This window comes from Propithecus coquereli, unplaced genomic scaffold, assembly GCF_000956105.1.
Source record: "Propithecus coquereli isolate 6110/MARCELLA unplaced genomic scaffold, Pcoq_1.0 Scaffold469, whole genome shotgun sequence".
Lineage (NCBI taxonomy): Eukaryota > Metazoa > Chordata > Mammalia > Primates > Indriidae > Propithecus > Propithecus coquereli.
Genome location: NW_012150496.1, coordinates 859,188 through 876,074, shown reverse-complemented (window position 1 = coordinate 876,074; position 16,887 = coordinate 859,188). Strand labels below are relative to the sequence as shown.

Genomic DNA, 16,887 nt, shown 5'->3' with positions numbered 1-16,887 from the left:
TCTTGTTGTTAATTCATGAATAGATTGACATGAATTCACTTCCACTACAGTTTTTAGTTTATCATTATCCACCTTGGTCTCAAGTCATCCACATGGCTCATTTTTAACATTAAAATTACCAGAATGGAACTTTTTAAACCACAGAAGTACTGTGTGTTCATTAGCCACATCCTTCTAAACACTTTTTTAATATTTTGAGCTGTCTGTGTTGTATTGGTTTTACGACAGAACTCATATTTGAAAATAATGCAAATTTTTGACTTATCTATGGTTGTACAAAAATTGTTTTAAAAAAATTTGAAAGATAATCACAAGTCAAAATATGCGTTTGAAAGAATAAGGGTGTACCTTCACATTAAAAATAAAACAAGAAGTGTCAAAGTGAAATGTAACAGATATTAGCTGTCAAACTTAGTACTTAAGGAAATCGGACATTTCATACTTAATAACCTAATACTTACACAAATCTACATATTATAGCCTACTATACACTCAGGTGTAGCCTATTGCTCCTAGGCTGTAAATCTGTACAGCATATTACTATACTGAATACTGTGGGTGATTGCAACACAATGGTATTTGTGTACCTAAACATACCTAAACATAAAAAAGGTATGGTAAAAAATATGACATTATACTCTTAATGGGACCATCATCATATTCGTGGTCCATGATTGACCAAAATGTCATTATGCAGTCCATGATTGTACAAGAATGTGCATTCCAGAAAAAAATAAAATTGAAAGCTACCTAGGCCAGGCACGGTGGCTCACACCTGTAATCCTAGCACTTTGGGAGGCTGATCGCTCAAGGTCAGGAGTTCAAGTCCAGCCTGAGCAAGAGCAAGACCCCGTCTCTACCAAAAATAGAAAAAATTAGCAGCGTCATGGCATGTGCCTGTAGTCCCAGCCACTCAGGAGGCTGAGGCAGGAGGATCGCTTGAGCTCAGGAGTTTGAGGTTGCTGTGAGCTAGGCTGACGCCACAGCACTCTGGCATTGGTGACAGAGCGAGACTCTGTCTTCAAAAAAAAAAAAAAGAATCAAGAAGACCTTCAACAAATAGCAGGCATGCCCTGACCTCAAAAAATGAATTGTAAAAGGGTAAGGTTCAACTAACAATTGAACTTAGGTTCAATAAAACAATTGAACACCTCGAAAGGGGGTGGGGGAGCTGATTTTAAAAGTACATGAGAGTTAACTGACTACAAGCTGAGTATGAGCCAAGGGTGTGATGCACTACACAAAAAAGGCTAATAAAATTTTAGCCTTATTAATAATGGTAGTGTCCAGCCCAAGAGAACTAAGTAGTTCAAGTAAATTCTTCTCTGATTACCACGTTCTATTCTGAGCACATTTTAGGAAAAAAGTTGACAAAACAGAGCATTTAAAGAGGAAGGTAATCTAAATGATTATGGGTTTGGAATATGGAATATATGAGGAATTGGGGATGTTTAACTTGCAAAATAGAAAAATCTGAGGAGATATGTAACCTGTCTTCACATATCTGAGAAGCTACCAGTGGGAAAAAATGTGTTCAGATCTATATAGCTTTAACCAGGAGAAATAATATCTACGTGTAAACATTACATGGAATTTCATACAAAAAAGATCTAACAGAGCTGAATGATGTTAAAATGGGCTAGCTTAGGGTAATGTACCCTCTATCACCAAAGTATTCAAACAGATTATATTCATTTTCAACAAAATATATTGAGCATCTAGGTCCTGGGAGGTATGCAAAACACAGATGACAAGTAAATAACTAACACAGAAGGTAAAGTCTAGTGGTAGAAGCAAATAATACCACCAATACATTCAAAATGACAAAAAGATAAACCTGCAAGGAAAGGAATACAGTTCTTCAAGAGTATACAACAAAGGATCCTAACTTACAGTGTGGATTCAGAACAGCTTCCCTCGAGTAGATGAGTGGTATTTGAGTAGGAGGTAAATGGTTGGAGGCAGAACATTACAAAGGAAACGGTACTTACAAAGACCTTATGCTACGAGAAACTACGGTAGGTTCAAGGAATTGAAAGGCTTATATATTACATAATCTGAGCACAGAGTAAGAGAGTGGGTGGAGAGAAGCAGGGACAGAACCAGAGAGAGCCTTGAAGGCCTTGTTAAGTATTTGGTCTTCTTCCAAAAGTAATAAGATGCTGCTGAGGAGGGGTTTAAGCAGTAATGGGCATGCGAAGCAACAATCAATGTGGAGAATAGATTGGAGGTGGGCCAGAATGCTATAAGGAGACCACTTGGGAGTTTCCTGCAGTAGTCCAGACCAGAAATGACAGTAGTTTGTGAAAAGGAGATAAAAATGATTGGAGAGATTTTTAGGTTAAAATGACAGAACCCATGTCACTAGAGCAGTGGGTGATTTGGGTATATATAGTTTAAAGCAACAATGCCTCCAAGCCAGATTATTTGGCCCTAATTAAACACCTTTTTTGGTGTGTGTGGGGTGGGGAGACAGAACTCCATGACGAATTTTGCTGGGGGGCAGAGGACAAGATGAAAAAGAGGTATAAAGGGTGACCCACTCTCCTCCCACCCTAGGTTTCCAGTCTATATAACTGAATGGTGGTGCCATTCAGTGAGAAAGGAAACAGGGAAAGTACAGATGGTCCCTGAGTCACAATGGTTTTGGCTTACCATTTTTCGACTTTGCAATGGTGCAAAAGTGATAGGCATTCAGTAGAAGCTGTACTTTGAGTACCCATACGACCAATCTGTTTTTTACTTTTAGTACAGTATTCAATAAATTACATGAGACATTCAACATTTTATTATAAGCCTTGTTTGAGATGATTTTGCCCAACTGTAGGCTAATATTAATATAAGTGTTCTGAGCATGTTTAAGGTAGGCTAGACTAAGCTATGATGTTCAGTAGGTTTGCTATATTAGATGCATTTTCAGCTTACCATATTTTCAACTTACAATGGGTTTATCGGGAAGTATCCATATTGTAAGTCAAGGAGCATCTAGACTAGGTGGGCTAAAATCCTAGGTTCAGATTTGAACAAGCTGAGTTTGAAGAGCCTTGATTTTAAACAGGCAGATTGACATATTAATCTGGAACTTGAAGGACATGTCTGGACTGGTGGTAAAATATTAAAAATCACTGGCATATAGATAGTTGTAGTTATGGGCTTAGAAGAGATTGCCTGAGCAGAAAATAGAGAGTGAGAAGAGGGCCTTTGAAGAATACCAGCATTGAATAACAGGGTAATCGAGGATGAGTCTGCAAAAGAGAGGAATGAGTCAAAACAGGAGCATCACAGAAGCCATGGGAAGAGTGTTTTCCATTAATGAGGCAGTGGTCAACAACGTCAAATGCTGCTGAGATACCAGGTAAGGCAAGGATTGAAAAATATCAATTAAGTTTAGGGACATGGTTCAACAGGAACGGATAGGGCCAGAAATCAGACTGCAATGGGTAGAGGGGTGAGTGGGTGGTAAGCAAATGAGAAACAATAGACAACTGTATCAAAATTTCTTGCTGTAAGGTGGAAAGCGAGAAGGTGACAGCTGTGGGGGTGGAGGGAGGGTTTGTTTTAACATAGGAGAAGCTTGAGCATGTTAAGAAGGAACAGGTATGTATGTTATTTAGGAGAGGGGTTCCTGAGGAAGGAAAAGATAGAATCTAAAGTATAGGCGGAGGAACTAGTCTAAAATAAAAGAAGAGGATATGGGGAAAAGGAAGAGAAAGAGGCTGAACTAAATGACCTTTAAGGTCTCTTCTAACTCTACTATCTCATGACCTACAATTCCTTTTGGATAGGGTATTTGCATGTATGCATAAATACATGCAAACTTATTCAAATATTCTGGTATAAATGGATCGGTCAAGCACATCCTTAGTCCCTAATGACGCAGTTAATGTCCCCAGGTTTATGACCAGTATGATCACTAGGCAGGACCCATTGCTCAAGGAGCTTTTAGCTCAAGGTACACTGCAATACAGCACTGAACCAGCCCTATCTCTCCTCGACAAACCCATCCCACCCGGCGATCCTCAAGGCTAAAGGAGGAAGTAAAATTTAAAACCCTGACAACTACAGCATATTCTGCCGCATAAGAAGAGACTGTCATTCATAAAAACAAAACGCAATACCCCAAATCCATCCCCACTCCAGGCGAAAGCCATTCTTGCCTGATCCAACAGTTGACAGGTCCCCAGATGGCAGGGGTTTCACACTAAAAGTCGTTAGCACCCCCTCATCTTTCACAAGACCTTTTATTCGAGAGGAACCAGACACGGGTTCCTGCGGATCCTTCCCATACCCTTCGCCCGAATGCAGCAGACGGACTGCCCGCGGTTATTCCGGCGGCGCCACCTAATGAGCGCCCTCGAGGGGGTGCGGAGAAACCCCCAGAGCTCGTGAGAAGGGGGTCGACCGGCCACGACCCTGAGGCTGCCTGGAGGACGAGGGAAACAAGCCCCAGGGGGTGGGAAGGGAGGATGAAGGGAGGCGCAGCAGACACGGGTAACCCGGGGGTCATCGCCCCTCGAGCGGGATGGAGTTTCTGAGGAGGGCTAATCCCCTGCCACCGCACCCCTCTCCTCTCAAGCCCTGCTCTGGCCTCCCGCCCTTCCAGCGCCCCACCGACTGCCCAGACTCACTCCCCCTCCCCTGGGGCCGCCGGGGCCTCGCAGCGCCCGAGAGCCCCGCGCCCTGGTCTCGAGCCTCAGCTCCCGGGCCGGCACTCACCCGGCCCGCCATCTTCGCGGACACGTCCGGCTTCGCGGCTGCAGCTCAGCGCTCGGCAGAGCCCGCCCCCGCCGCGCGCATCCCCGTCGCCCGTCCTCGCGCAGGCGCGCAGCCGCTCTGAGGCCGCGCGCGTCCCTGGCGTCCCGCCCCGCGGGGCACGCGCGGGGTCGGCGGCCGCCGGGGACGCGCGAGGCTGGCGGCGCGGCGGCGCCATTTTGCACGGGAGCTTGAAGAGTACGTGTCTGTCCGCGTCTCCCACCGGACTCCCTCTGCGAGTCCCACCACACCCGGCCGTTTGCGCCGGCATTTGTAGCAAGGCCTTTGAAGCTTTTTAGCCACATATTTCTTTGCTAGCTGTCGTTCGCCCTTTTATGGCTGTTTTGGTCTGAGCTTCCATACTCACTTAAATGAGATAGCGCGGTGACTGGCCTTCCCCCAAGAAGGTCAGTACCGAGTTTTGTTCTGAATTCAAGTTCTACTTGGATTCAAGCTTTTACGTGTAGACATGCTTGTTTTCCTAGTTCCTGGAAATTGTCAACATATCATTTTTATGTAGTTTATGTGTTCCCAGCAAAAATTAATGTTTGCTTCAGATGTGAAAGTGAACTGTGATTATTTGTATACATTTTATTTTACTATTAAGTCTTTATCTTTATAAAGGCAGTTCATCTTTAACGATCTTTTTCATTTCCCAGTGTTGTTTCATTTTAGACAATGTATGTGGTGGAACTTGAATAAAATACGCCCTCAATTCGGCCTTTTTAACCTCGATGTCTCCACAATACCCTTTCTTCACTGGAATCTCAGAATAGCTAAATTCAAGCGCCCTGCAAGAAGAAAGTTTCTGCCCAGTGGATTCTCTGATGCTTTTATTGACCCCCGCTATCTAGCATTTTTCTTCATATTTGCACAAGACAGTAAGGAATGATAGGATTTGTTATCTTTCATTTCTAACAGTTAAGTAGAAAAAATAGTTTTCAAACATGAGGAAAGGAAAGAAAGAAGAGGTGGGCATGCTTAAGCGATTTAAAATTGAGTACTGAGAAAACCAGAGACTAACTGAGGATGGGCCAAGGCAGAGGAAAAAATTCATGCCAGTTTCATAAACTCTCCCATTGAACCTGAGAACCAGGTGCTTTGTTGGCCAAATCAGATGTTAACTAAATTGTGGGTGGATCAGAGAGGTTATCAGGAAAGATAGGAAACTAGTTGTATTGTGATCTATTAACGTGCAGAAGCTGCAGGAATTCTTAAAATGGATTGATAGTCAGGAAGCTTAGGTTCTTGTCCTCATCCTTGTCTGCTACTCACCTGCCCTGTCCCTTCACCTGTCTGAGCCCCCGTTTCCTTATTTGTAAAGTGAGAGGTAAAACCAGATAAACTTAACAGTTGTATTTTACATTTTTTTATACTTTGAATTTGGACCTATAAATCAAAGAGATTTTGTCCAAATAATTACCAGATCCAAAAGATGACACTGGTTCTCAGTTCAATGATCTGATACTGTTTGAACTATTCTTGAACTTTTCTTCAAGTTGAACTATTCTTCAAGTTGAAGAATAATGTAAACGTGTCCATGTCACTGATTGGTTTGTCTTATTTTACTAGTTAGACATTGCGGGTAGAAATGTCTTCAATGTCTCCAACAGTGAGGAGTGTTTATCATCTTGGAAGGATATGCCTGCTGGAAAGTTTCCAGTATCAGCATGTGTGAATATCCATCCATGGTAAGATGCCCTTTGTATCTTCTTACAAGCGGTAAAAATTAAATAGAGTCATGTGCACAGCCCTGCAGGGTCTACCAAAGAAATTGCAGGCAGATGTAGCTCTTGTTCTTAAGGCACTTAGCATCCAGCAGGAGGTGAAGGATTCTAAGACATTGCTCCAGATATTCCACATGTCTCTGCATGCCATTTGTGCCTTGCTCTGACATTCAAGGTCATCTTAGAAACAGAGTGGAGCTGATTCTGCATCACTTTCTGAGCAATCCTTGCAGTGATAGTCGATAGGCAACAAATATTCTTGCTGCCCAAGACCCACTCCCCCCTTTTCTGGTAAAAGCTCCCCAGTTCATGCAGCCTTGGAAGGATTCTCAGGCAAGGTACCGTGCCCTCTTCTGGCTCAGGAGTGAGCACAGAACTCAGGTTCAATCAATCAGGTGTTCTCTCTCTCTCCCAAGCAACTGCAATCTTGACTGTCCTAGGAAGAAAGAAATATCTAGAGCTCATTTACTGCAATGATGACACCCTGAAGTTTTCTTGACCATTAGTTTTCTTGATCCCTGGAGTTTACCTGATTTCTGTCTTCTGCTAAATCTGGTTGTCCCCCTTTGTCTTGATTTCTGTCAGTCACTTCTTTCTCTTTCTAAAAAAATACCTTCCTCAGCTCTTCATTGATCCCTGAAATCCTTTCAATATGCTTTCCTTTTACAGTGAGAAAATAAGTAAGACAGCTAACAGAATGATTTAAATTTATCCTAAAGTGTAAATGAGGCTGGGTGCAGTGGCCCACGCCTGTAATCCTAGCACTCTGGGAGGCCAAGGCAGGATTGCTTGAGGTCAGGAGTTCAAGACCAGCCTGAACAAGAGCCAGACGTCATCTCTACCAAAAATAGAAAAAAATTAGCCTGGTGTGGTGGCATGTACCTGTAGTCCAAGCTACTCAGGAGGCTGAGGCAAGAGGATCACTCGAGCCCAGGAGTCTAAGGTTGTAGTGAGCTATGATGACACCACTGCACTCTACCTGGGGTGACAGAGTGAGACTCTTGTCTCAAAAAAAAAAAAAAAAAAGTGTAAAAGACTAATATCATTTTATAAAGGCTGGAGGGCTTTTGGGGGCAGGGCAGGAGGTGGCACTAGGGATAGAGTCAGGAAGGAAAGGTACCTCAAAATGTGGGGAGAGAAGATGAAGACGTGATGAAATGGAGATGGCAGGACCCAGGATGAAGAACAATGAGGTGTGGGGGTAGGGAGCAGGGTCTGACCAAGGTCATCTCTTGCTGAACACAGCCCTTTGCGATCCAGTGTGATGGTTAATTTTGTGTCAACGTGGCTGGGCATGGCGTCCAGATATTTGATCAAATATTCTGGATGTTTCTGTGAGGGTGTTTTTGGATGAGATTTACATTTAAATATATAGACTTTGAGTACAGATTGCCTTCCATAACATCTGTGGGCCTCATCCAATCTGCTGAAGGCCTGATAAAATAAAAGGCCAAACTCATCCAGAGCAAGAGAGAATTCTCCAGCAGATTGCCTTTGGACTAGAACTGCAACTCTACCCTGGGTCTCCAGCATGCCAGACTCCCTCATTAGATTTTAGACTCCCCAAGTCTCCACCGTCACATGAGCCAATTCCTTAACTAAATGTTTTCACACACACACACACATTCTATTAGTTCTGTTTCTCTAGAGAACCCTGATGAATGAATATACTCAGTTTCCTGTCAGTGACAAGGATGTGGTTCCCAGCTATTACAACGTAAAACTTAGTATCACCTGTTACTCCTTGATAGGTAACCAACATCTATAGGTGAAGGCCTGATTCAAAGACTTGAAGACAGTGCACAGATATAATTTTATGTTCATATTATGTCCCATTAAATATTCCTTAATGAGTGCTCCATTGGAATGGAACTGAGTAACATTTTGGTTGTTAGGATTGTGGTAGCAGAATTTAAGACGGGGAAAAATAAATTTCTTCTACATTTTGAGGAGTGAGGGCAATATTATTAATAAACAACATAGAAGTCAACTTATTTACTGTAATCCACTTTATTTAACAAAGCAATGCAACTTTTTGGTGCTTTTCACATTAACCAAAGGAAAACTACCTTTAGTCTGTGGAAACTGTAGGGTTAAACAAATGGCACTGGGGACAGAGATAGGGGTTTCTAGTCACTGCAGGGCTGATTCAGAGCTCTTCCAGCAGGATTGTATGCAGGTGTTTCAGGGAACAGTCCTGTTCGGTGAATTCACCCTGCACTGTAATTGTCAGAAGGCATCCTGCAGACTGGTGTGTGTGTGTGTGATAAGGGCCTGCACTGCCCCTCTTGCAGAACATGTCATTGTGAAGCAAAGGTGGTCTTTAAAGCCCCTTTTACATCCTTCCCTCCGCATCTCCTCCTCTCTTCCCCAAGTTCTTTCAGCATTAGTAACTTAATATATTACTCTTCCCAGGAGTGTTTGCAATTTCAGAGAATATTGCTGGGAGAGCAACACCTAACCTGAGGAAACAAACCTCGAATGGCAACGTTTCAGTGCCTGTGACTCTGTGTGGGGAGCCATCTGGGGGTAGAGAGCCTTATTCTTGCCCCTCCAATCATAACCCACAGGTCAGCCACCCATGCTGTGCAGGCCCAGGCCTTCAGAGAACCTTGTGAACACTTAAATTTATAGCCCCATCACAGCCAGTTTTAGGCTGATGGAGTTGCCATCTGTTTGTTTTCTGTCAGAGAAACCTAATTCCCAAAATGATGGATAAAGCTAGAGAATGGAGCAAAATGGAAAAAGGATAAGGGATTTTAAAACGAAAAGGAAGACCAGCTGATGCAATGCAGTATTCTAGCAGCAGTCAGTATGGGGGGGAGGTGTTTATTTTAAATGAATATATCTTTTCTCTTTGCAGGATCAAGGACAAACACCTATAGTCACAAAAATCAATTCATTCTGGAAACTGTGAGTGGGCAGGAGAGATGATGGAATCCTCCATGGAAAGGAAGGGCTGTTGCTATGGAAACCAGATGATCCTTTAGCGGGAGCCCCAATGCACTTGCCAGGCTGCCTAACCCTGCATATTAACATCGTAGGGCCAGAAGGCTGCCTGTGCCTCTTTGAAAAGGGATTTTTCAAATATTGGTTTGATGAGCTTTTGTGCATCTTGAGAGAAGGAAGTCAGGGTCTCCTGGGAGGGAGTGAGTTGCCTAGAACCTTAAAACACTAGAGGCCCACATGCCACAGCGGACTGGGGTAAGTATACTGGCTACCTGTGATGTTTCTTAGGAAGGCTCCTGAGAGAAAGTGAAGGTGTGTCTTAAGGATTCTCCCAAGGGTGAGTTCACCGGAGGGCTGTTTCTAGGGCAAGGAACATGTATAGCAGGGCTTTCCAAAAGAGGAAGAAGTCGTCCCGTGAGCAGAAGTTTTATCAGAATGGAGCAGTATGTCTAGTGGCACTTGGGGGAAGGTGGTCTGGGTATTCTGTGTGACATTTAAACCCTCTAAACTTCAGTATTTTTATGTGAGGATTAGCTAATTATCTTAGAATACCTAATACATTCAGCAACAGACCCAACATACACAGTATATACTAACTACCATGCCGATACTATTACTACAACTACTCCTAATAACACTATTAACCAATTTTAGTCTAACCCAGAGATGGGGAGTTTTTCCCAAATAAGAGGTTTCTCAGAGTGAAATTATCTCTCTGCTTCTCCCAAGAGCACTTTGTCCTTTCTATGCTTTACAAATAATACTATATTGATAACAAGAGTTTCCTGTTAAGAAAAAAAAACATTAAATCAATATCACCATAAGCAATTCATGTTTACTGAGTCACTGAAGTTTGAGATTGATAAGCTTCTTTGCCTTGGAAGCCAGTAGGACATGAATATATCATCTGTAGTAGATGAAATAAAAATACTAGTAAACATTTGGAAAAAATAACAAGTAATCAAAAAAATGAAGATCAAACTAACGTGAGTTTTTTGTTGTTGTTACCAAATTAGTAAAGCAAAACCCACCAAAAACCTGGCTTTAAAAAAAAAATCCATATTTTAAGAGCACTTTTAGGTTCACAAACAAATTAAGGTATAAAGATATCCCTTCAATTCCCTGCCCCCACACATACATAGCCTCCCTCATTGTCAACATGTGGTACATTTGTTATAATTGATGAGCCTACACTGACACATCATTATCACCCAAAACCCATAGTTTAGATTAGGGTTCACTCTTGGTGTTTATACATTCTGTGGGTTTGGACAAATGTACAATGACATGTGTCCTCCATTATAGTATCATAGTTTCACTTCCCTAAAAATCCTCTGTGCTCCACCTATTCATCCCTTCCTCTCCACTAGCCCCTTGAAACCACGAGTCTTTTTACTATCTCTATAGTTTTGCCTTTTCCAGAATGTCATATGGTTGGAATCATATAGTACGTAGCCATTTCAGATTCGCTTCTTTCACTTAGGAATATGTATTTAAGGTTCCTCCATGTCTTTTCATGGCTTGATAGCTTATTTTTAGTGCTGAATAATACTCCACTTTCAGGATGTACTACAATTTATAATAATTTACCCACTGAAGGACATCTTGGTTGCCTTCAAGTTTTGGCAATTATGAATAAGCTGCTATAAACATCTGTGTTCAGGTTTTTGTGTGGATATGATTTACTTATGCCCAACTCTTACTCAGCTCCTTTGGGTAAGAGTATGTTTACTTTTGTAAGAGACTGCCAAACTGTCTTCCAAAGTGGCTGTTCCATTTTGCTTTCCCGACAGCAATGAAGGAAAGTTCCTGTTGCTCCACAAAAACTCACTTTTTAAAAAAGAGCTTACCAAATGATGAAGTAAGCATGGCTTTCAATTGGTTGATGAGAATGTGAACTTGTAGAATATATTCAGAAAACAATTTGACAATGTAATATATATCAAGAACCTTAAGCATCTTTATGTTGTGACCCAGTTATTCCAACTTAGAAATTCTTTCATAAAACATAGCAAGAGGCCAGGTGCAGTGGCTCACACCTGCAATCCTAGCATTCTGGGAGACCGAGGTGGGAGGATCACTTGAGCTCAGGAGTTCGAGACCAGCCTGAGCAAGAGTGAGACCCTATCTTTACTAAAAGTAGAAAAATTAGCCAGGTGTCGTGATGTGTGCCTGTAGTCCCAGCTACGTGGAAGGCTGAGGCAGGAGGATCACTTGACCCCAGGAGTCTGAGGTTGCTGTGAGCTAGGCTAACCCCACCACATTCTAGCCCTGGCAACAGAGCAAAACCAGACTGAAAAAACATAGCAAGGAATACAGTAAGAAAAAAGATGTTCTACCAGGCTCAAAGGAGTCTGTTAATAAAATAAAAATTAAAAAAAGATTAAAAAATGAAAAAAAGAAAGAAAAAATGTCCACTGTAACATTATTCATAATAGAAAAACTTAGAAACAACCTAAATGTTGAATTACATGAAAATTATTGAATAAATTAGGGTACATCCATATGTTGGAACATCAGCAGCTAACAGCAGCTACCAAAAATGTTTAGAAAAATGTTAAATAATGTGGAAAATGCTCAAATAAAAACGTGAAGTGGAAAAAAACAAAATTTTATGTATTCATAATCTGTACTATGTAGAAATTGCATAGCAAAACGGCTGAAATAGAAATAAACCAAAATTGTAACAGTGATTGCCTCCAGGCCCTTGGTTGGTAAAGCGGGTGATTATTTCCTTTTCCTTCTCCCCCCCCCCTCTCTCTCTCTCTCTCTCTCTCTCTCTCTCTCTCTCTCTCTCTCTCTCAATGCCTTTTTTCCCATGTAGTATGGGAAATGACTGTATAATGTTTTATACTCAGCAAAAATATACTTTAATTTTTAAAGAGTTATGTAGAAACCCTTCTCATATATTTACTCTCATATATACACTGACTGTAATCAGAAGGGTACAGTATTGTATTTGGTTAAAGAGATTAAGGTGTGACGGACCCAGGTTTGAATTTCTGCTAGGCTACTTAATTTTCCTTTGTAAAACGGGAGTGATAATAGTTTATAACTCACTGGGCGTTAGGAGCACGCAGGTATATTTCTTGACATAGTTCCTGGCACATATTTTATGTTTAATAGATGTTAATTATTCTGATTATTTCAGTTATGTACCATTTACAGGCGTTTGTAACCTTTTTAGCTAACCAAGTTGCCATTTAGGGAACCTAGTTACAGAAAGTACCTCAGAAGTGAGGACTGTGGTTCTGTGACGTCTTGAAAGGTGCAGGTGGCTAGCATTTTCCCCACCTGTTGAAAATCTGCTTAGAGAAGGATGGAACTCCAGCTTCAGGCTGAATAGGAAACCTTCCTTAAGCCTAACTTCGGTGTCGTTGTCTGGGTATTTGGGGCGAAACACAGCCCCAAACTAGTTTCTACTTTTAGCTCAACCGCGGCATATCTCCTTAAATATCACTATGAATTTGGCCTTTCCCACGTACCCGCATCTGGAAGGTCTGAATGCTCCCGGGTTAGTTCCATCCTTGGGATTTTTTTCCAGTCGATTGGACGTGCAAATCGGAAACCCTTTTACCTTTCCGATTGGTCACACGCGGCATCCGGCACGTGGGCGTGTCTTGCCGGGACGCGGTGAGCTGTCATTGGAAGATGAACCCGCGAGGGTGCCGCCTTCCACAGCCCTTATCCTTCTTTGCATTGGCCAGACTTGTCGTCACTCACAAGACTTCGAGCTTATTGGTTAAGAACTCCAAGGGGTGGTGGGTGAATGGTTGGTTGCTGTTCCCGCCCCCACGCCCGTAGCAGTTTTGCTTGAGGGGAGCGGAAATCCGAAAGGCGGCAGAGTCGGTAGCTGTGTAGGTAATGGCCTTCAGAGCCGCGACTCACCGTGATAGTTGAGTCGCGGGCTGACAGGAAGGGACGGCAGCACTCAAGGCCTGCCTGGATTTCCGCCTGGTTAGCGGGCGGGAAAATGGAGTGCGGCAGTGGCCTGTGGAAAGGGGTTGGGCTGTGCTTTTCCTGCTCCGCCCTCTCTAGGGCCAGGGAAGCGGGGAACCAGGAGAGGCATGGTGGGTTGCCCTCCCGAGGGCTCAGGTTGAGAGGGAGCGGCCTGGCAGCCCTGGTGCCCGCCGCGGACACTGACCTTGGCTACGGCCGTTGAGGTCTAGCTGTTGTTTCTCCCTGATGGACATCTGGTGCTTGTGGCCGGGAGGGTGAGCGTGCCAAAGAGGCGGTGTGGTCAGCGGCGTCTTACTCCAGACGGTCTCCAGCTGCGCAGGGGAGTTGGGGCCGCGGGCGCCTGGGGCACAGAAGTGCGAAGAAAGAGGAAAGAGAAGCGAGTGGGAGAACAAGGTGGTGTGCTGTGTGCGGTTGGCAGGGGGAATCGGGCACTACCTGCCTCAAGGGACATCTAGGCGGGAAGTACCTTCCCTCCCCTAGCATGCTCCTTAGGGTTTTCCTCGTCTGTAAGATTTGTCCTTTTTCGGGAACGAAGAAGAGGAATCTCTAGTTTTGTTGCCCTGCAAGATATAGAGTGCTGCGACGCACTGGACTTTTGTAGACCTGTAGTGGACCTTCTGTGAATGATTAAAGCATTCGTCATTCTTTGGTCATCCATTCCGCATTCGTGTACAGGGTAAATTCTGTGCTCGCCTTCGCTGGTCGTAGAATGGAGTGATGTGTACTTGAACATAATCCATGATGTTAAGCTACTGTGGGAAACTTGAATTTCTGAGGTGGGGCCTCTGGAATTTGGTTACCTTTGAAGGAGCTCGGGAAATTTCACCCCAAAATATGACTCCTTGGTATAAAGAGTATTTTGAATTAAAGGCCCTTAGAGATCAACAGGCCCTTGCATGACCAGAGGGATCCATCAAAAGAACAATGGACTTCTCTTCCCCTCTCTGTTATCTCAGTATATTGCAGGAAAGAAAATCAAGAATGCAACCAGACCTGGCACAAATCATTTTAAATAGAATACCTGTCTCTCAAGGTTAATTTAATTTGCAAAGAGAATCATTTACAAGTCAGTCTGTTTCCCCCATCCATTTTTCCTCCCTAGCAACCATTTATTGCCCATAAGCAGAATTACCTACATTCCTCATCTTCTCACCTCTAAAAGGAGGCTATAAAAATACCTATATCCCATTGGGATGTTGGGTAGTCACTCTGTGATTCTATCCGTATGTGCAGGGTGAATAAACCTCTTCCTCTTATTAATCTGCCTTAATTGTGAGTTGATCTTTCAGCAAACTTTGGGGTGGGGGAAGGGAAAATTTCCCCTCGCCCCACACCTTCCTTCTGAGGTCACTAGGGTCTGGATGAATAGGAGATTGGCTATTCTTGTTGCATCTTTCCCCTGCCCTGCCCAGGAGTAAAGCTTTCTTTGGTTATCAATTTAAAAGTAAAATAAATCACAGTCTCTGGAACTAGGATGTATGATCTTCTTTTGGAAGATCTTTATAGAATTCCAAGAGCTTGGTTGGGAGGTGTAGACACGTTACTCCTGTTAAGACATTAATTAGAATGTCAAGCTCACACTTCAAGTGGGCTGATCTGTTAAAAAAAAAAGACTGTAAATTTCTGTAAAGCTAGTCTGACTTTACTATTGCCTTCCTTTATGTAATCTACCATGCTGTCGACTGAAAAATAAAATATCGAACATTATGCTGTTAGAAGTCAATGTAGTGGCTACCTTTGGTGGAATAATGACTGGGAGGGGGCATAAGAGTCTGGTCTGATAGTCATCTTTTCTAGATGTTAAACAGCTGTGTTTGGTTCATGAAAATTCATTGAACTTCATGGTTATCATGCATGTTTATTATCTATATGTAAATTATATTTCAATAAAAAGTTCTAAAAACTAGGCCAGGCATGGTGGCTCATGCCTGTGATCCTAGCATTCTGGGAGGCCGACGTAGGAGGGTCGCTTGAGCTCAGGAGTTAAAGATTAGCCTGAGCAAGAGTGAGATCCCGTCTCTACTAAAAATAGAAAAAGTAGCCGGGCATCGTGGTGGCGCCTGTAGTGCCAGCTACTCTACTCGGGAGGCTGAGACAGGAGGATCGCTTGATCCCAGGAGAATGAGGTTGCTGTGAGCTATTATCATGCCACTGCACTCAACCCGAAGTTCTGAAAACTGGTTGAGAGTAAGGTGACAGTTACTCCAGTAGAACCCTGGATGCTATGGTATCTCTTAGCAGTCAAGTTTCCCAATGCTGAATTTCCTAACCTCCAAAATTTCTTAGGTTCTTTTCTAGGTTGTCTACTAGCCAAAGGCAAGTACTAAATTTCCAAGAGATACTGTTATTTAACCTGACTTAAGGACTTTGTTTCATATTGCATGAAATAAACGGCTTCTCTACTTCATAAGTTTTCATTTCAAGAGAGTTTAGCATGAAGTATAGATGTACTTGTTGTGGCATTGCTTCCAAATCTAAGATGACTGAAGCCTGCAACCATAGTGGCAATATTGAGCTGTGCTTCTGCATATCCCACTTGATGCTGCAGTGGAAGATAGAATTTTCTGGCAAGGCATCACAGGCTTAGTTGTGTTTCCCTTTGAAAACAAGATGCACTACTCACTGGCCAAACTGTACTTAAAATTGTTAAACTTTTACTAGGAGTCATCTCTAATTGAGACATATTTTATGTATGTTGCTTCTATATCTCTGCAAAGAGCAATTATTTGACTTGCTTTTCATGTTATAGAATTCAATTACAATGGGAAACGTCTTTGAAAAGCTGTTTACAAATCTGGGAAAAAAGAGATGAGGATTCTTATGTTGGGTTTGGATGGAGTTGGAAAAACCACCATCTTGTATAAATTGAAGCTGGAAAAGATTGTGGCTACTGTCCCTATGACAGGTGTGTTAATGACCTGTGGCGATTTAATGTGTTTACAATTTAGTGGGTTATATTTTTACACATTTCTTATGTTATCGAATATTTCTTTTTGAAAACCTTATCCACTTCAAGAGCATAAACTTTTTGAGGCCAAAACCAGGTTATATATCCTTTCCTCATTGCTCCCAGCATCTGTAGCACGTTCCCGGGTTCACAAGAGAGACATGTGAACACATTTAGGTTAAGCAAATTTAACCCTATCTGCTTGGCAAAAAAGGAAAAGATAATAATGATTAAAATGGTGAGGGCAGTTATGCCCTGCATTCCTCTCAGTGTCCCAGCAGAAGCCCAGGGTGGCACCTGGGACTCTGCTGGTGCCTCCTCGTGAGTCTCCATTCCAGCTGGCCTTCCTTAGTGGAAGCATCTCATCTCTCCACACCAAGTGTGCTTCTGGTGTTAGAAGATAGGATGTGATTTCTTTTCTTCACTCTGGCTCAAGGCAACTACTTGAGATGATGTCCAGCTAACTAGAGAAGATTTGATAAGATTTGGTAGTGGGCCTTTGCAGGTGAGAGAGTGGGATCTGTCTGGGAGGCCTCCCAGGTTTTCAGCTTA

The 16,887-nt window shown here is 42.8% G+C and overlaps 1 protein-coding gene across 1 annotated transcript in view; it reads right to left on the bottom strand.

Annotated features, from left to right (window-relative positions):
• Positions 1–4,832, bottom strand: part of NSF (N-ethylmaleimide-sensitive factor) — a 187,097-nt gene extending 182,265 nt beyond the window's left edge. The window contains exon 1 of the mRNA XM_012655230.1: positions 4,717–4,832. Within this exon, the coding sequence (XP_012510684.1) occupies positions 4,717–4,728 (12 nt within the window). The 5' untranslated portion in view covers positions 4,729–4,832. The remainder of the gene's footprint in view (positions 1–4,716) is intronic.
• Between the last annotated feature and the right edge of the window lie 12,055 nt (positions 4,833–16,887).